The sequence below is a fragment of the Stylophora pistillata genome, chromosome 1 (assembly GCF_964205215.1).
Source record: "Stylophora pistillata chromosome 1, jaStyPist1.2, whole genome shotgun sequence".
In the NCBI taxonomy this organism is placed as follows: Eukaryota; Metazoa; Cnidaria; class Anthozoa; order Scleractinia; family Pocilloporidae; genus Stylophora; species Stylophora pistillata.
The window spans coordinates 4,423,006-4,442,395 of record NC_142519.1 but is presented as its reverse complement, the minus strand read 5'-3'; the positions used below and the strand labels follow the sequence as shown (position 1 = coordinate 4,442,395).

General features: G+C 39.9%; 1 protein-coding gene and 1 long non-coding RNA gene across 5 annotated transcripts in view; both read left to right on the top strand.

The window, feature by feature from the left end:
• LOC148740922 (uncharacterized) overlaps nucleotides 1-19,390 on the top strand; it is a 178,860-nt gene that overhangs the window by 128,683 nt on the left and 30,787 nt on the right. The gene's annotated exons all lie outside the window — the stretch shown is intronic.
• Nucleotides 3,906-18,541, top strand: LOC148740925 (uncharacterized). Of its 4 annotated transcripts, XM_088754090.1 has the most exons (9): nucleotides 3,906-4,050; nucleotides 4,156-6,390; nucleotides 8,802-9,880; nucleotides 10,482-10,537; nucleotides 11,374-13,775; nucleotides 15,272-15,308; nucleotides 15,899-16,141; nucleotides 16,556-16,633; nucleotides 16,954-18,541. In XM_088754090.1, exons 2-9 carry the CDS (start codon nucleotides 5,875-5,877, stop codon nucleotides 17,145-17,147), a joined length of 4,605 nt encoding a protein of 1,534 aa, XP_088610216.1. In that variant the 5' UTR covers nucleotides 3,906-4,050; nucleotides 4,156-5,874; the 3' UTR covers nucleotides 17,148-18,541. The 4 variants fall into 4 exon arrangements, 2 of the variants coding, with proteins under 2 accessions (XP_088610216.1, XP_088610223.1); XM_088754097.1 differs by lacking the exon at nucleotides 3,906-4,050 and having other exon boundaries at nucleotides 5,757-6,390; nucleotides 15,899-16,005; nucleotides 16,954-17,091; XR_015998967.1 differs by lacking the exon at nucleotides 3,906-4,050 and having other exon boundaries at nucleotides 5,758-6,390; nucleotides 15,899-16,091; nucleotides 16,954-17,091.

Sequence of the window (19,390 nt, the reverse complement as noted above, 5' to 3'; positions counted from 1 at the left end):
ATGGAGAACTTGCCCTCGAACAAGGATTCGAAAATGTGTTCCCCGTCTCAAGCAGCTCAGATGTTACAACAGAAGCGAACAAAAACATTCACCTGAGGTGTTTTACCCACGTAGAAGCTGATCTAAAGGGTAAACTTCAGCAACTGAAAGTAGATTCGGAAGAGCAAAGAGCTATTTGTTCCCAAAATTCTTGGCGGAGAAAAAGACGGGAGACGCATCAAGGGTCTTATGAATTGTGAGGATGACGAATCTTTTGACGCGGCTTTGGCGTTATCGCGCCTACGTTGGCCTGCTGAATTTACCAAATGGATTTTTAGTGCAAAAGGACGGATAAGACCACTGACTGATACGCTGAAAATGTGCATGATGAAACCTTTACGAGTGGCTGCTGGACTGGGTAATCCGCCTAAAAAATGGCACAACCAAGGTACTGAGGCTTTGCATCATGTCATGAAGGAAGAAGCACATGGGCAGTCGATAGATCAGGCTAAAATTCACGAGCATTTCAACCATCGAGTTGTCCAGCTGCAGAACAGCGAATCTATAAAAGCAGTGTACGGAAAGGGTGAGTACCTTCTTGCACCAGGATATGAGAATTTCAGTATCGACCCCCTAAGGTGGTCCCAGATGACATGCGAACAAAGATCTGCGTACATAAAGAAAGTCCTTGGTCATGGATTACTCGACGACAAGAGTTCAGACGACATGGCCTTAGAGAAGCCGTCTATTTCTCTTGAAGAAAACGGTTTGCCAAAAAAACTTGCATCGCAAGCTGTAGCAGATATTTGGCGCAACGCACAAATAATTCTCGGACGATTCAAGGTCATTCCATTGGACAACGGGAACTTCTGAGTTACTGAAAGCGAGAAAGCCTTTACCGTTGAAAATAAGAAAGGAAAATTCAACTGCAAAGATTGTGCTTCCTCTGTGGCAACTGGGGGAATATGCCAGCATTTCATCGCCGTGGCTGAAAGGCAAGGGACTTAATGCAGCACATCCAAAATTATGCGCAGCAAAACGACCTGAAATCTAGGCTCGCTTTTAACAATGTCCCCAGAAGTGCTTGTGCAAAGTGTCGCCAGAGGAAGCCTCGCCGAGGTAATAACAACGTCGAGCAGGAGACAGTTGTTGAGGAAATAGATCCTAATTCGGTTCATGATCCCGATCTCGACTTTGCAAAACCATATCGCTTTACAGAATTCTACCACAACGACGAACCGTTCAATATTGTTTTTGTCAACGACTTCCCAAATGCCAAAAGCTGTGAGCAGTGCAAGGTGAATTTTTCTCGGACCCTACCCATCGCACCATGGGATATATGTGTGATGCATAAAGAGCGCTACCTCTACCCGGTAAAAGATCCCGAGAACTCGGCAAAGGTTTTGAGATATACTCCCACTAGAAAGAAGACGGCGGCGAGGTTCTACTGTCCAAAGAAAGAGTGTCTGTTGCCACGGCATCCATACTTTTGGAAGGGACGGCTGAAAATTAAAACCGACGTGAAGGATAGGCTCCGCGATAGTCATAAAATGGAACTGCTGAAAGGTTTGAGATTCAAGGTATAAGCTGCTTCCACCTGTTATGGAGATCGCTTATAAAAGTGCTTTTCTAAAATAAAGTGCCTTCCAAATATTCACGCACGGCCAATTAAAGTTTGAAAAAGGTGGAACAATAAAGAAACACCCTTAAATTTAGTTCTAAAACCTTGGACAAGATTTTCGTACGTAACTTCATTTCTCATTCAGCCAGTTGCTGAAAATATTAAAGAAAAGCGGAAAAAAGAAAAAAAAAACAATTGGAGAGAAATTGATAAGCTTGAACCTTCACGTTCGTTCCCTATCAGTAAGAAAAAAATGCGAGCACTTGCATTTAGCCTCTCTTTTTAAAACGTTTAAAAGCGCGATAACTTTTGAGATATGTGGAACTGAATTGGTTTGCTTCGCCGACGATGAATTTTGACAATACTCGAAAGGGATTTTTTAAAAATGTTGCAGAGAGGAGTGCCAAAGAGATAAGTGGCAACAAAATACACTGAACTGACACTCCTCATAGTGGCGACTTCGCTTGTTTTAAGCTGACTGAGCTATATTGCAGATCATCTAAAAGTTGTCAGTGACAGTAAGTAACTGTCCCGAGAACAGTGGCGTTCTGTCAGGCAAAAGTGAAAGCAGCATTTCAGTGTAGATGTATTTAGTTTGTGTATAATTTGTTTTACTTGGAATGAATTCTCATTTACTTCTCTGGAAAAATCTTGTAGTTATAATGTACGTTGGATGACAGTTTTTGATAAAGAAAAGAATAAGAAAGGATATGTTGGGGTAGAAAGGATATAATAGGGTATTTTTTTATACTCATTTTTGCACCTATATATGTTATTGATGTTGATTTGAACAGGGTACTTCTGACCTTTTGGCTCAAACTCTATGTTCAAAATTCATCACTGCGTCGATTTTTATCTACGAAAGGGGTTATAGAATCGGAAGACATAAGTTACATATCGTTAGAGTCTTCAAAGAGCTCGTTTCGCAAATTACAGATTTACATATCTGTAATCTGCGAAACGGCGCACTTCTGACCTTTTGACTCAAACTCTTTATTTACAAATCATCACTGCATCGAGTTGTATCTACGAAAAGTGTTATAGAATCGGAAGAAATAATGAAGAAGTGTTATAGAATCGGAAGAAATAATTTTAGGGTCTAAAAGTACTTACGAGTGACCACGAGTGACCACGGGTGACCATGAGTGACCACGAGAGACCACGAGTGACCACGAGTGAGATTAAATCAAAATATCTCAGTTTTGTTACTATGACGTCATTACGCAGTCAAATTCCCATCATTTCATCAAATACCTATTAGAAAGGAGACTACTGAATGAATATTTTCCGCGGCATACGTCTGATAATTGAAAAAAAGTCCAAAAAATATATTTAAAAAACCATAACTAAAGCAAAACGTATAGTTTATGATATTTTATTATATTACCACGACAACTTTATCCTCGTCTTCGCTTTGAACGATTACATCCCTTAGATCTTTCTCTTTTCCAAGAATTTCCTTTTTGGGGGAAATATCTTTACGCTTCTTTTTTAATAAGTCAGCCATGACCGAACTTGACAAGAAACGCGCAAATCCATTCTAAAGCGCGCGGAAACGCCCAAAATGTCCCCCCATGGTGTCTAGCTGCCTAGTTCCCATGGTTATTGTTGTATACTATTTTTGGAATTATACGAAGAGGTTAGATGTAATAAAAAGTTGTCATGATAAACATATATTCATACGAATTGTTTGCGACCCAAGCGATATATAAGCTAAGAAAATAGCCGGATTATTACTTTGACGCTAGGAGTAGTGAGTTTACGACGCAAAACCCAATGAAGTACTTCTCCAGACCTCTCGTCGGCAGTATATTGAAAAGTTGAATGGAATTTTCCAAAGTGAAGGGTTCATCATTGACAACATTGGGTTGTTAAAATAGAGCCAAATAAAATGGTCATGTGATATTTATGACTATTCTTAAAATCGTTTTTGTTTTCAACCTATCGTAACTGTGCAATCTGTAATGTGTAGTCCACACTGCAAGTTTTTTTATCGCATCTGTTTTTCATGTTTTTCAAATCGTCCGCTATGCATTTATACAGTGAATAACTTCAGTTTTCGTGAGTAAGTCATTATTTCATGAAATTAAGTGAAAATGATTTCGTAATGACGTCACAGTAAGAAAACTGAGATATTTTGATTTAATCTCACTTATGGTCACTGGTGGTCCCTCGTGGTCACTCGTGGTCACTCGTAAGTACTTTTAGACCCTATCGATATCTCATTAGCTCCTTTTGTTCGTTTACCAGCATTTAAATTTGAACCGCACACGTCAACGGTGTGTAACAAATGAGCCTAGGTCTTCTCAAGGAAGACTTCCTTATATAGCGCGCCTTCGTGTTTAAGACAGAGATTTGCCTGCTACCGCTCAACTTGGCAAAATGTGGCGCCGACAATCAACAAGTGAATGGTCAAATCCTCAAGCGAAATGAAAATTTCAAGCGCTCCGGTATAAAAAAAAGTGTATTCAAAATATAATGATTAAGACTGGAATTTCTCGGTAGACTCTGACGAAAAAGAGTTTAAAAAAGGTTAAGTTTTTCTTTCATTGCAGGGAGTCGCTCGTTGGTGTCATGCTGGACTGAAAGTTTATGGAAATATTTACTGGAGAATTGTTAAAAGTTACTCCAGTAAACATCCCACAAACTGCTCCTGCCATCAGGTAACTAGAACGACTGGCATTGCTGTCATGGTCACTAGTAGCTGCTGTGTTACTTGGCGTGGCTGAGCTATTGAGAACAATCTCCCGTAAAGCATTACTTGACTAGCCGTTGGTAGTTGTCGTGCTTGGGTTGAAACCGGCCAGCTTATATTATTCGACATTCGCCGCTGTTTTTCCAGAGGATCATGGCTGTAGCTGGAAATGGATTCCGGATTGGCGTGGCCAGTGACCTCTGATATCTCCTGTGGGTTGAAATCATCACGGAGCGCTCGGATGACTGTTTTGCGACTACTCAAATTTGTGAATTTGCCGTCGGAAGGCGATGGACGCTATACTCTGCATTTGTTTTGCCAATACATTTCTACCAATTGGAACAATCTTGTACCAGACATTGCATTTTGGGCTCTCAACTGGACTCAGGTAGAAATTTTCAGGGACGTTATCACCCTTCGGACGGTGACCAACGTATTCGATAAATGCTCTGTGCGGATCTCGCTCTCCACCATCCGTCCGGGTATTACGAAAACGAAGACCCTCGGAAACGAAGACCTAAGACCCGGTCTTCGTTTTCGTAGTACGAAAACGAAGACCCTGTAAACAGAAAACCGTAGAAATTACAAGTTAAACGCACATTAAACAGTAACAACGCTTAGTAATATAATAGATTACACTTCAAGCGTTTCTTTCCATTATTATACTGCCCGTCCTGTCAGTGTTCTGTTTCGCTAGCGAGCCAATTTGATGTTGATATTCTCGAGGGTTTCCTCGGGTAAACTTACCACACATATTATTAATCTGGAACAGCAGGCAGAATACCAACACCAGCCGCCTTCGATTTATAGTAACAGAGAACGCGTTCTGTACAGGAAAAATGACTCTTGGGTTCTGTCAATAAACAATCGATTTCTACTGTATTTCGTAGCTAAAATAGATTCTGACGGTCGTTAAGCTTTCTCTGTTGGAAAATTCTCGTTAAAAAGTAAGCAATCCTTTTTGCTAATGCAGGGTCTTCGTTTTCGTAGTACGAAAACGAGGACTCTTTCTTAAAAGCCCGAATAAAGCCTGCTTAACCTTAAAATATTCCGATCACTCCTTCGATGGGGATGTCTGTTCCAAATTTGGACTCATTGCATAGAAAAACAAATCGAAGAGCCGAAAGCAGTGGTGGCTGAAGAAAGAACAAGGAAAACGACGCTCGAACTGTCTTAACATATCAAAAGCTGAAATAACAATGACTAGTGCTCGGGGTAGGTCTACAATCGTACTTTCAAAGGATTTTCTGCTTTCAATAAAGGGTCTTCATTTTCGTAGCACGAAAGTGATTCAGACGCCGCTCTTTTTCTGGACTTAATTCATCAATTAGGTTCGGCACGTGAGTGGAGTAGCGTGTGAACCAGGCCTTAATGATAACAAAATTACATTTTCCATCATAGATCTGCCAGCCTTTTCATTACTGACGCACGCGCGCGCGCTCGAGGTAATTTGTTTTGAAGCCGTCGTGTAGTGATCACAAAGTGTATCAACATACGATGAATCGCAACTTCGAGAATGGCCGAGAATGGACAGTACACGGAAGTTCCTAACCAATCTTGAGGTTAAACTGAATACAAAATGTCAGAAACAGACTTTTATCCAGTAATATTTGATATAGTACATAGTTATACTCGTCACAAGATTCTACAGCGGCGCTTTTCCTCCATTCTCCGAAATGGTTACCCAGGAGAAGCCAATAGTTGTCCCTCGCAGTGTGCAGGTTTGATAATCAAGTTTCTTGGAGAGGACATAGCAGATGGGAATCGAAAAATCAGAGCAGTTTTTAGTACGGCTGCAGCGGATCGCATTGTTATGGAACATTCACAATTATTTTCCGACGCCGCTTACAAGAGGAATTTTCGAATCTCCCTTGAAAGCCTAACCACAGTGGTCAGTGAAATGGGTAACTTGATCTTCAAAGAGAAACAGCATTTAGGAACTGTAGCAGCATTCCTTGGTTTTGGGGCTTCGTTAGCTGCTTACTGTGAGTCAAATGAGCATTTAGGTGTTGTAGCAGTGGAGAATGTTGTGGAATCGATAACAAACTATTTTTGCCGCCATGTTGGATCCTGGTTGAAAGCTAATGGTGGGACGGTAAGTTTAGTTATTTATATTTAGTATAATTTTATTAGTGTTGGATCACAAATATTGCAACTTGGCTGACTACCTCTCACTATCTGTTCTCTGATAGATAATGAGTAAGATGGGGGCCTAATAGCGTGCAGTACGTTGTAAAAAAAATTAACTACAGTGGAATCCCGATTTCTCGAACCCTCGGTTTCTCGAACCTACCGATATCTCGAACCAAACCTTGTTTCCCTTGGATTTACTTCACTAGTAATTTCACCCCCGATTTCTCGAACCAATTTGCGTTTCCCCCAGAGGTTCGAGAAATCGGGATTCCACTGTAATTTGTTGGATAGCTGTTGCAGGTAATTTTTATTCTAAGGTAAATTTAATTGTTCACTATAAGTACAATTTTTTAACCTGGGTAATTTTGCACTACAATATTTTTTTCACTTGCTATGGGGTAACTAACTCTTGTTTTTATTGATAACAGTGATAGAGATATTGGGTTTTGCCAAGATAAGGGTATAACAATCTGAGAGAGCAAGATCTTCACTGCAATTAGCCTGATTCTGTCAGTTAGTCAATCAGAGGATTAGATCTAGGGCTAGGGTTAAGTGTTAGATATGATAATGACTTTATTGGATAACACAATTACTGGTAGAGCCAGTAGTTCTCACTGTGGTCCATGCAAACAATTGAAACAAATAATTCAAATTGAACATGACATAAATGGCAAAAATACGAAGAAAAATACAATTAAAAATTAAAAACTTCTGCTTATGGTAAAATTATCCACTCTAGAGTTCCGAACCATATATTTCTTGTATAGTTGATTTCTAAGTTTACAAAGGGAAGTGAGACCCCTTGTAGAACTGTCTTGGTTGTTCCATAATCTAGTGCCACTTGCAAGAAATGAACACTTGCTGGTCATTGTGCTAAAAAATGGTGTGGATAAGTCCAAATTAGTTGACGCCCGAATTGTGTAATTATGTCTATTTTTAACACAACGAATATAATGATTAAAATAATCAGGACATTTCCCACGGACAATGTTACGCATAATACACAATTTCCTATGCTCTATTATGTTACTAATGGAGATCCAAGCTAATCTCTTAAAAAGGCCAACTGTTCTTTCAGTACCTGCATTTAAAATTACTCTGGCACAACGTTTCTGAATTCTAAGGAGCCTTTGTAAATTATCGATTTTAGTGTTTCCCCACACTGAACAACAATATTCAAAGATTGGTTTAATAAAAGTGTTGTATAGCAAAATCCTAATTGATAGATTCAGGTACTTTCTGGCTCTTTTAAGAAGATTTACCCTAGAATTTAATTTAGTGATCATGTAATCTGTATGGCTATACCAATTAAGATGCTTGTCAATCTTCACACCAATCAGCTTTTCGTTTACGGCCTCTTAGATTTCATTGCCTCACAACGAAAGGCTAATTGATGGGTTTGTGCAGTGGGAAAGGTTTTGCTTGGTTCCAACTAGTAGCTGTTTTGTTTTCTTTGCATTTGAGACCATCTTGTTTTGCAAGAACCAGTGATTTGCTTTGTTGAGACTTCCCTGAAGTCCATGTTGGATATGCAAGGGATTAGAATTAGCTATCCCTAGTGTAGTGTCATCTGCGTAAATATCCACATTGCAATCAGGTATTGCAAGTGGAAGGTCATTGATATACAACAAGAAAAGGATGGGACCCAAAATATAACCTTGTGGAACACCTCTAGTAATCGTTAGTGCATCAGACAGTGATCCATTGATACAACATCGCTGCATTCGATCGTGTAGGTAAGACTCAAATCACCGCAGAGATGTATTATCAGTGTGGTACATACTGATTTTTGATAAAAGTAAGCTGTGAACTACCAGATCAAAAGCTTTACTAAGGTCCAGCAGTACAGCGCCAACAAGTTCTTTTGAGTCCATAGTTTTGAGCCAGTTGTCAGGGTTAGGGTTCAGATGTACCAGCAGATTGAAGAACAGAAAAAAGGAAGACAGATTTTGAAAAAAAAAATAATAGATGGTGTGCTGTTGGTTCTCAGTTTAAGATGTTAGCTCACTGTACTGGTATGAGTTTTTGTTGCCAAAAGCTTAATCCCTAAAACTGATAACTTTCTAATTTCTCCTAATGGTTTCTCCCTCAAATCAAGTATTAAAGTCATGAGAATGAAGAAAATTATCAGACTCAAGAAGCTCTTGATTGTTAGAAAAATTCTTCTTACATGTTCTAAAGGAAATTAATATTTATAAGACTTTGGAGAATTTACAGATGGATGTGAGGGTAATAAGAGTGAAATACATGTAGCATCAAGAAATCCACTTCTTTAAAAAGTTAACAATGTTTTTATCTCATTTATTCATTTTTATCTATTTATTTGTGTTATTTATTTTTTAATTTATTTTTTTTATTTATTTGTGGTGTTAGGACATGCTTCGCTCTGCTAGAATGGAGAGCCAGGAACACTTTGCTCAATCTAGAAAGAGAAAGGTAAACTTTTCAAATTCATTGAAGCTTATGGTGGAGCAAAGTTATCAGGATGGTAATCCACAATTTTACATTGAGACTTGTCAACTTATTTTACAACTCCAACATCTGCTGAAAATTGATTCATATGAAACTTGGTTTGATTATGGGATGTTCCTGTATGGAAAAGAGGATTTTCTTGAAGCCAAGAATGCCCTGGAAAATGCCATCAAAGGACTTAATACCCATGGACTCTCCACCAGTTCATCTTTCTTAGGACAGTGTCATTTTCGAGTTGGTGTCATTGATAGTCACCTCGGACACTTTTCAGAAGCTATGGTGTCTTTTCGGAGAGCTTTCAAGTTTAAGATTATGGTGGGAAACAATGAGATGTCATCTGCCATTTGCCATCACTGGCAAGGTTATTTGCATAGAAGAATGGAAGACTTTGAAAAAGCACTTGAGGTTCAAAATAAAGCTTTGAAGGAGATGGAACAAAATACAACAGTTGATTCTTCAAGGAGGTTCCTTGCGGACTTGTACTTTGAACTAGGCTGCATTCATTATGAATTAGGAAATGTTGAAAATGCTGCCAGCTTTCTTGAAAAGTCTCTGTCCATACACGAGGAACAAGTGGGTTATTTTAAACCCAAACTTCGGTTGTACATTCACCTGGCCAAGGTTCAGTATCTAAAAAGCATTAGATGCTCTGAATCAATAAATGAATGGACACGGAAAACTCTTTCTTTCCTTGAGAAGGCTGTAACATTGTGCATGGAAAACTCCCACAGTGGACACTTTCGTGACAAACTTCCAGTTGTTATGTTTGCACACACAGACCAAATTGAAAAGCTGGAAGGTATTCTTCCTTTGGCACTTAACCTTTGTTCATTGCTAACTTCTGTCTTGAGTGAAGAGAATGGAACAATTAAACAGAGATTAGAGAAGGTACAGAAAGATTTTGAGTACTTGCTGAGCACTGTTGTGAGAGCAGCAGACCAAGACCAGCAACCTAACTTGCTTCATGATGGATCAAATAGGTCAGTACTTGGCATGTTGTTTGGTTTCATCATTTTCAGGCATCTACTTTTTGGTGCAAGAAAACCAGACCTCTTTGAAATTTCAATAAACTTGATAGGTACATTAAAAAGCATGTATGAAAAACTGAAAGTAAATCCCAGCATAATAAAGCGATGTGATATTTCTAACTTTCTCTTTTTTTGAATACTGTACATGTGCCACACGTAAATGACATGATATACTAACATTACCTATCGTAATTGCAACTAAACGTTTCTTTGTTAGTCTCTGTTTAGGGTCACATTATGTCATATGGTTACCTGCACTATAGCCACTTTTTTGTCCACTTCCCAACCGAACAGTACTTACCAAGAATAATCGTGGCAGTTTTATCACGACACACAATACAAATTAATGGTAAACAAGAAATTCAAGGCTGTGCGTTTCTTGTACAAAAAAAATGTACCACAAACTTTTACCCTGATAAAATCATCGCTTTCAATTTATTTCTTATTATTAAATAAATTCCATTTTAGGGAACTTGACGAATGTATGTTGACCTTGAAATGTAGATTAGATTAGAGTTTTATGAATCAATGTTTTTTCTTTTTTTTTTCACAGAGGTGAGGAAGCTAAGCAGCATCACCCAACTGAAGGGCAGAGAGAAGTGGAGAATGGTGAGTGAATAATTTTCTTTTACATTTTAGGAAAAGGTTGAAGCAAATACTTTTTCCACGAACTATGAACAAGGAATTCTACCGCACCTTGATTCTGCTTGTTATGGCAGGTTCTTGTTTGTTTCAGCTAACTTTTTTCGATTAAACATAAGCCTTAAGGAAGTGATGTGATTTTCGTTAAGAGAAGTTCACTTTTCAGGCGTAACTTGCCGTACTGGAACTGACCGAGAGGCTACAACGAGCATGGTAGATAATTCCAAAGTTCTTGCACACGAGCAATTTGAACTGCCCCAACTGAAGCTATAGCTTCCGCATCATTTACATATAGGTGAAGATGTAAGTTTTGATTTGTTTTTTCCCAAAAAAAATCACGATAATTTAACCCGGAGTCCAAAGATTGGCAACAGCTGATCGCTAGGAGGACTGAAAATTGACTTTTGGCGACCAGCTTATATGTAGCGCTGATCACCAGTGGGTGACTAACTTGAAGTTTTGTCAATGCTCCTCATGTAAATCACCGCTCAAGGAACAAAATTTCCTTCAGTTTGCTGGTCGCACTCTTGAAACTGGTCATCGATCACGGGCAGGAATAATATCTTTTAAAGCCGAGAAAAATCTTTGAAACTTCGAGTTTTGGTGTGTCGCTAGAAGCCGAAAAACTGTGCGAGTTGGAGTCCGATTTTTGCGTCCAAAATTTTTCACTTGTTGATCGAAACACATATTGTCAAATAGCCACTTTGTGTCCGAGTTAAAAAGTTAATTTGGACCATGTAACCATTATACTACTGTGCTTTCCATTTCAAATGTAGAAGAGTTTTCACCGTTTGTTTTTGTAGTGGCTCCTCTAGAAATCCAAGCGCGTGGACGCCTTGCTTTGCAAGCCTACAACAAGGCCCTAAGAGAGGGGAAGACCTGCGTGAGAAGAGTGCCGATTATGTTGATTGGTCAGGATTATTCAGGAAAGACCAGCTTGAAAAATTCACTGATGGGGAAACGTTTCAATCGGCGGGAAGATAGCACGGTAGGAATTGATGTAGACCCATCGCATTTCAAAGTGTCAACTGAACTTTGGACAACTGGATTGAGGAGTGAAGTAACCGATTCTGTCTCTGCACTGTCTTGTGAACACCATGCAGGACGCCTCGCTGCAGAGATGTTGCGGCAAGACAAAACCGACAACAGTGTGGAAGATGTTAAAGAGTCTGCTGAGTCGAGAAATGCCCCTCTGCTTGACACTACTGAAATAAACGAAGATTCTGCCTCAGTGCCTTCACGTGTTCCTTCAGCAGGTACACGAAGTCTTTTTGAGCTCTCTGGTGTCGTGACGAATCCAGACGGTAACGAGATATCAAAAGACGCAGACCCTACTCAGACACCCAGCATTGAAGATAGCAATAACAAAGATGGCACGAACGTATCTGTCTGCGATGAACCTAACCCAGCACACAGGCAGAAAAAGAACTCAGTTCCTCTCGTCGAACCCCTTAAACCAGAGGAAATAGTGACCTTGATTGAAAGGTTACAAAAAGGTGTTGAAGATGAAGAGGAGGAAGAGGAAATCTATTCGGTGTTATGGGATTTTGGAGGACAGTCAGTCTACTATGTAACGCACCCAATCTTCCTCACTGTTAGAGCGATGTATCTTCTGGTTTATGACCTCAGCCGTGATCCACACCAAGTAGCCAAACCAGTTGTGAGGCAAGGAACTTTCAGGAAATACGAGGACGGGTTTGGAGCAAAAACCAATTTGGATTATTTAGATTTTTGGATGACTTCCGTGGCGTCCTTTGGAGGCATAACTGAGAATGACGAAGTCAACTCTCAGTGTGGGGTTTTGCCAGAGAAACTGCCCCCTGTATTCTTGGTGTGCACCCATGCTGACGGTCCCCATGGTGGCAGAAATCCTAGCGCATTTGCCCAAGAGATTTTTTGTTCTTTACAAGCCAAGCCTTACAGAACCCACTTATTTGACAGTGTGTTTGCTGTGGATAACACTAAATCAGGTCTTAAAACTGAGTGCCCAGAAGTCACACGTTTGAGAAAGGAAGTACTTGCTGTTGCCAAGGAGTTGCCACAAATGAAAGAAGCCATTCCAATCAAGTGGTTGAACTTTGAGAAGGCGGTGAAATTCGTTAACGAACAAAATCACAAGTGGATAATACTGGAAGATGCAAGGCAAATCGCCAAGCACGTATGCCAAGTTGTCGATGATAAAGAGTTCCAGACAGTATTGAACTTTTTCCACGACCAGAGGATTTTGATCCATTTTGATGACACGCTAGAGTTGAATAAAATGGTGATTTTGGATCCTCAGTGGTTAATTAGTGTGTTTAAGAGGGTCATCACCATTAAACCGTATAGCAATCAGGAGGAGCAGTTCAAGGAGCTATGGTTTCAACTCGAGACAACAGGAATCCTAGAAGAAAAACTTTTGAAACATCTTTGGGGTTCTTTGTTTGATGAAAAAGAAACAGCAGAGAGCCTTGTTGCTCTCATGGAGAAATTCAGTCTGCTTTGTCTGTGGCCCTCGTCAGGTGCTGCCTGTGGGAAGCAATATCTGGTTCCATCCATGTTAATGCCCCATCCACCAGATGCCATCCTCAAACTGATCGCATCTGCGCAAATTCCCTCTCTCTTCATTAAATTTGAATCTGGTCAGGTCCCGCCAGGATTGTTCCCTCGCTTGGTGTTGCAGTTCTTTCAGTGGGGTAAAGATGGATTATGGAGTGCAGATAATCCACAGCTGTATCACAATTTTGCCAGATTCTATAAAGGTGGAGAGGAAGAGTGCTCTGTAATCCTTCTTTGCCATTCCTCTTCTGTGGAGATCGTTTATCACAGAGCGAAAGATAATTTTGGATTGGCAGACTGTTTGCAGTCAAGAATGAACTTGTCTACCAACTTGAGGCATGACAACTTTGATGTGATTTTCGCTCGTGATGTGCATAGGCAGGTGGTGTTCATTCTCGAATCAATGCGCAAGGAATTCTGTTGGTTGAAGAATATGAAGTATGACTCGTGTGTTCTATGCTCAATCTGTTGTCAAGGAGGTGCAATAAACTTCTGCCGCATTCATCGGGCCCAAGGTTGCACTCAGGAGGAGTGTCTGCATTTCTGGTCAGAATCGCAGCTACGTGGTGAAAAGCATATCGCTGTTTGCACAAAGTCTGCTGTTGCTCTGAATAACAAAGTTCACGTCAGCCAGTTGGCGCCATGGCTTGCACAAGTAGAGAAACAGGTGAGCTATACCTAAGACTCGTGATTTATACCAAGTAATTACCTTTAGCTTCTATGTTACACTGCGCCGAAACTCTCCATTCGCGAGAATGGATCAGTCAATAGTTGACCAACAGCGCACCCACCCCTCCCATATTCCAACAAAAGTCAACTAATAACAAGTTGAGGTTAATGTTGGGTCTGGGGAGGGGGGAGGGGTGGGTGCATCGTCGTTCAGATGCTAATATTGATCAGTTATTTGTAAGGATAGCTACACTATATGAAATACATATATATGAACTGCGGTTTTGAAACGTATATGTGCACGATCCTTCGCAGTAAAGCACTATTTAAGCAATAGTGAAGATCAGACCTGAAAAAAATTCAGGCCAGTACGGGATTCGAACCACTGACCTCTGCGATACTAGTGCAGCGCTCTACCAATTGAGCTAACAAGCCAACTGGGAGCAGGCCATCAAATTAATTCGACATAAACCCGTAGATGATAAATCAAACAACAAACATATGAAATACATATACATATATGTATGTTCATACGCAGAGGTCAGTGGTTCGAATCCCGTACAGGCCTGAATTTTTTTCAGGTCTGATCTTCATTATTGCTTAAATAGTGCTTTACTGCGAAGGATCGTGCACATATACGTTTCAAAACCGCAGTTCATATATATGTATTTCATATGTTTGTTGTTTGATTTATCATCTACGGGTTTATGTCGAATTAATTTGATGGCCTGCTCCCAGTTGGCTTGTTAGCTCAATTGGTAGAGCGCTGCACTAGTATCGCAGAGGTCAGTGGTTCGAATCCCGTACAGGCCTGAATTTTTTTCAGGTCTGATCTTCACTATTGCTTAAATAGTGCTTTACTGCGAAGGATCGTGCACATATACGTTTCAAAACCGCAGTTCATATATATGTATTTCATATGTTTGTTGTTTGATTTATCATCTACGGGTTTATGTCGAATTAATTTGATGGCCTGCTCCCAGTTGGCTTGTTAGCTCAATTGGTAGAGCGCTGCACTAGTATCGCAGAGGTCAGTGGTTCGAATCCCGTACAGGCCTGAATTTTTTTCAGGTCTGATCTTCACTATTGCTTAAATAGTGCTTTACTGCGAAGGATCGTGCACATATACGTTTCAAAACCGCAGTTCATATATATGTATTTCATATGTTTGTTGTTTGATTTATCATCTACGGGTTTATGTCGAATTAATTTGATGGCCTGCTCCCAGTTGGCTTGTTAGCTCAATTGGTAGAGCGCTGCACTAGTATCGCAGAGGTCAGTGGTTCGAATCCCGTACAGGCCTGAATTTTTTTCAGGTCTGATCTTCACTATTGCTTAAATAGTGCTTTACTGCGAAGGATCGTGCACATATACATAGCTACACTATGTTCAACTGAGTTGTTTCTTGCTGCTTTGGAGGGATCACATTGTCCTCTACAAAGAAAGACGATCTTTATATTGAACGTTGTCCCTTCTCGATTTTTTTTGTAACAGGTTGCGATTGATGAACTTGGAAGTGTTCACTTGGGAGGTAAGTTTCAGCTTCCGTCCCACCGCAGGAGGCAGTCCGGATCAGTGTTTTGTCATTCTGCCTCGGTTTTTTAAGACAACATTGAAGTTCGAAATCGAAATCATTTTCCTAAAACCGCCTCGAGATTCAAACCTTGGCTTTTTATATGCCACGTTAAGGTTTTGTTTAGCAAATGGTTTTAATTTCCTCCTCATTTTATTTGTTAGCTGATTTTTATTCCTATATCAGTCTGGTGTATTATTGTAATTGTTGTTTTGAGAAACAACAAGTACACCAAGATGTTAAATTAACACTACAAGAAAGCAATTGATTCCAAAGCGTTTCGCGGGAATGTTTGTTGAAAACTGATGAACACTTGGTTTAACTCATACAAAAACTTAACCTTCTCATAGCGGTTGCTTCGAACAATTCAAGGTCGGTGAACTTTACGTAAGGAGCCTACCTATATTTTTCAAACTTGAAAATCGTTTGTGTATCCGTGATCATAGTGTTGGATATACCGACCCTCTGATTCTGAAAACCCTATCATCACTTCTCTAATTTCACTCCACCGAATGGTTTGCTGATTAAGAATTTTTTCCTCCTTGTAGAAAATGACGAGAAATCATTAGCACTGCCTGAGAAGGTTGTGGAATCACTTTTATCTCGAACATGTGACCCCAAGGAGATTGTAGGGCAATTAATTGAGGAACTACAGGTGAGCCGTGCCTCTCTGGAACACCCGGAGCCTGAGACCAAGAGAATGATTCGATGTCTGGCGAGAAAGGCTAAAAGTTCCAACAGGTTTGATGTGGTGAATCATCTGAGAGAAATCGCACCAGCTGGTACTACTGGTCAGTTTGAGAGTTACGAAGCATGTTCTCTTGAGTCATTTGTGGCGGTGTGATTTATTGAATACTTTATTTATCCAGATGCTGAGATTCAAACATCTTTTTTTCCTTAGTTACAACGTGGTAGTGGCACCAAAAAGTATTGCAATATGTATATATGGTCACAGGGTGTGGCTCAGCAGCTACTTTTCTGTAACTCTACACCAGAGCATCAGAGTGCGAAATTCCAAGGTTCGAGGTTCAATCCTTCGTCTCCTGACAAAACGAATACAATAACGTCTCTCTTAATTCAACGACAAAGCTGTGCACCTTTTGAATTTAAAGCTGTTGTTATGTTTGTTTAAATAATGATTTTTATTCGTTATTATTGTCTTTGTTTCGATTTTTGTTTCACTGTCAGTGTTCATCTTTCGTCAGGTCCCAGACTACCTGAAAAGCTTGACGTGCGGAATGTTCCCGTTACTCAGATGAAAAATCTTACCATAGAATTAAGTGGTAAGTGACATGTATTTGAAATTAGGCATCGTGTTCTCTTATCCATTTTTGAGGTTTTTTTTAACGTGATTAGGGGAAAGCAGAATAAATTTAAATTCATCAAGATACACAGTGTCACTGATGCAATTATTATTTAAGATTTCATGGATCGAATATTCATGTGAACTGGGAAATACCTATGTTTTTTGCTATGCAAAATTCATATCCACATGAGGTAGTTGCCTTTTTCAATTTTCACATTTTAGTCAAAGGAAAAATGTCCTCTAACAGTTTTGAAATGTCTTCAAAACCAAGCAGAAAGGTTTCGTTTTCTCTTTCAGGCGGCGATGAGTGGAAAGTGGTCGCTGAGAAACTGGGACTGACTCCCAGAAAGATTCGTTTCCTTGACAACCGAACGCTGAACCCATTAGATGCTGCCCTGGCTTTTCTTGCTAACCAGCGACACATAAATGTGGGCAGTCTTTACGACGTCTTGATCGAGTGTGGGTATCCTGTGGTTGCTGACGACATGTAAAGTGGCAGCCCCAAGCGGAACTTTCCTCAGAGATGACAAATGAGGATTTGGAAGTAAAACAGTGTGATGGATGATGATTATAACTTTCACTGTGAAGTTGTTTATGTTGACATGTGTAGATTTCTCCAGTTACAGTGGCTACCACTTCTGACTGAATTCAAATGATTCACACTTACAGCGATTATATCCCTAAGGTTTCAAGCGCTTTACAAAGACATCGTTGACTGTTATAAAAAAAAAGAAAAATAGAAAAAGAAAAATGACATGGTTTCCGACCCAATGGCAAACACGTACTCGTTTGCGAAGAATCTGATAACTGATCAGTTTTTAGGCATTTCAGCTTCATGAGAAAACATTTGCAATTTAGAATATAAAGTGTAGGTGGCGAATGGTTTCTAAATCCAAATACATATTAGGCAAAGGATTGTTCTTCGTCTTGTATTGGGTCGCCTTATAGTTCCGTGACAACAGATTGCATCGTTCTTGATCGCCCAAGATTTGCAAGAGTTTTCAGATATTAATCTTGTAAAGCAGTTGTTTAATAGTACCTTTTGAGTTTCGTTAAACCAAAACCAAAGAAGCTACAACAGGGAATCGAAATAAGGCGAATATGAAAACGCGCCAATGACAACTCAAAGTAAACCAAGCGAACTGCTTGAAAAGCGGGAATCGGGGGTGACCGAATCGTGATTGTAACATAACCAAAGTAAAGTGCGCCCTCTGATTGGTCAATTTGGTGTCTACTATTTGCCCATGGGTGTATGCTGCCGACGTGAGCAAATGTAGACTAGTTTCCGCGCGCTTTTTTTTTTCTGGTCAAGTAAGATTTCAGTGTTACATAAAAGGGAACTCTTTTGCTACAATTTATCAATGTTATGTCATAAAGCAGATGGTAAACACCAGTTTGAGTTATGGATGCACTCAGGAAGTATGTTAAGCACTCAACAAGCTAGAGTCGCTCTCGGCTATCGCCTCGCGCGATTTCCTCGCGCGACTCTTACGCTTTTGTGTGCTTAGCGACCTCCCGCGTGCATTCCTAACTTAACAGTGTACGCTGTGGTGTTTACCATGTGTTAATTGGCTTTTACTTTTGCGTCTGATTGGCGGAGAGGATGGTCGGGTTTCAAACCAATCGAAGAAAGATAAAAGCTTAACCAATGTAATCTCGTTCTATAGACGTCTATTGCCCTGAATGGTTTACGGAGTTTGTTGTGCTGGCGAATTGATCGGATACCCTCTGAATAACAACAGTTATCGTGTCAAACTTCAATCTAAACTTGGTTTATGGTGAAATGTCTGTAAAGAAAAAGTGATAGGAAGACATCAGGTATGATCATTAAACCTGAATCTAATTACTTGTAAGTTAATCGAAAAAAAGATACTATCTAAAGTAACTTAGTGCTGCGAACTGCGTCATGATTTTATGGTTCTCGATCTGATATTACAAATTCTCCCTTAAGAGGATTTGACTACAAGAGAATTCCCCTTCGTGGTTGTTCAATCCAAGTTAAGGAGGCTCCATAGGGATCTTGATGGCGCGAACATAGCTTGAGCTTTAAATGTGTCAACAAGCAAAACAAACAGCAGCTCGCACGATAGTTAACTAAAAAGGTGTATTGAAACGGTATATAGCGATGCATTTTTTTATATAATGCACTTTTTATATAATATCCATAGGCCTTCTGCGCCTGTACCAGAGGAAAGATTACGAAAAGAAGACAAATTCGAAAGTTTACGCGTGCTCAGATATCGAACTTGGCGAAGTGCTATTTTATGTCGTAAATTTTCAGAGTAAGAAAAAGGGGATCTTTCGAGTGAGATTTGTCGCCTTGTTGGCTTAGTTCAAGCCATGCACAATTTCTAACGTTTTTGCACTGGAATGAGAACAGTATTTGGCAATATAATTTCACCTAACAATACACTCCTACATAACGAAAACCGGCTGGATGTTTTAAAAAAACGATGATATAATACAAAAGTACAAATGGAAGGTTACTACTCTAAAAATTTTCATTAACTTCAATCCGTCGTCAATGAATTCACCGCGTGCTTTAAATACAATTTGAGCGAAAGAGCATTGGTGTACAGTTGAAGGTCTCGAATGAAAAAAGTTTTAGTAAGGTTTTCCTTTTCCCACTCTTATTGTAACTTGTCGTAAGCGTAAGCTAATAAGAGTTCGGTCTTTCACCCCTCTCAAGAAGGGGAAGGAAGAACTGGGGAGAAGGGGGGAGGAAAGACCGTGG

Bases quoted from the DNA above. Each gene is read 5' to 3' on its own strand.
- LOC148740925 (XM_088754090.1), top strand. From the start codon at position 5,875: ATGTCAGAAACAGACTTTTATCCAGTAATATTTGATATAGTACATAGT. The intron at 6,391-8,801 runs GTAAGTTTAGTT...TTGTGGTGTTAG, and splicing joins TGAAAGCTAATGGTGGGACG to GACATGCTTCGCTCTGCTAG. The intron at 16,142-16,555 runs GTCAGTTTGAGA...ATCTTTCGTCAG, and splicing joins CGCACCAGCTGGTACTACTG to GTCCCAGACTACCTGAAAAG.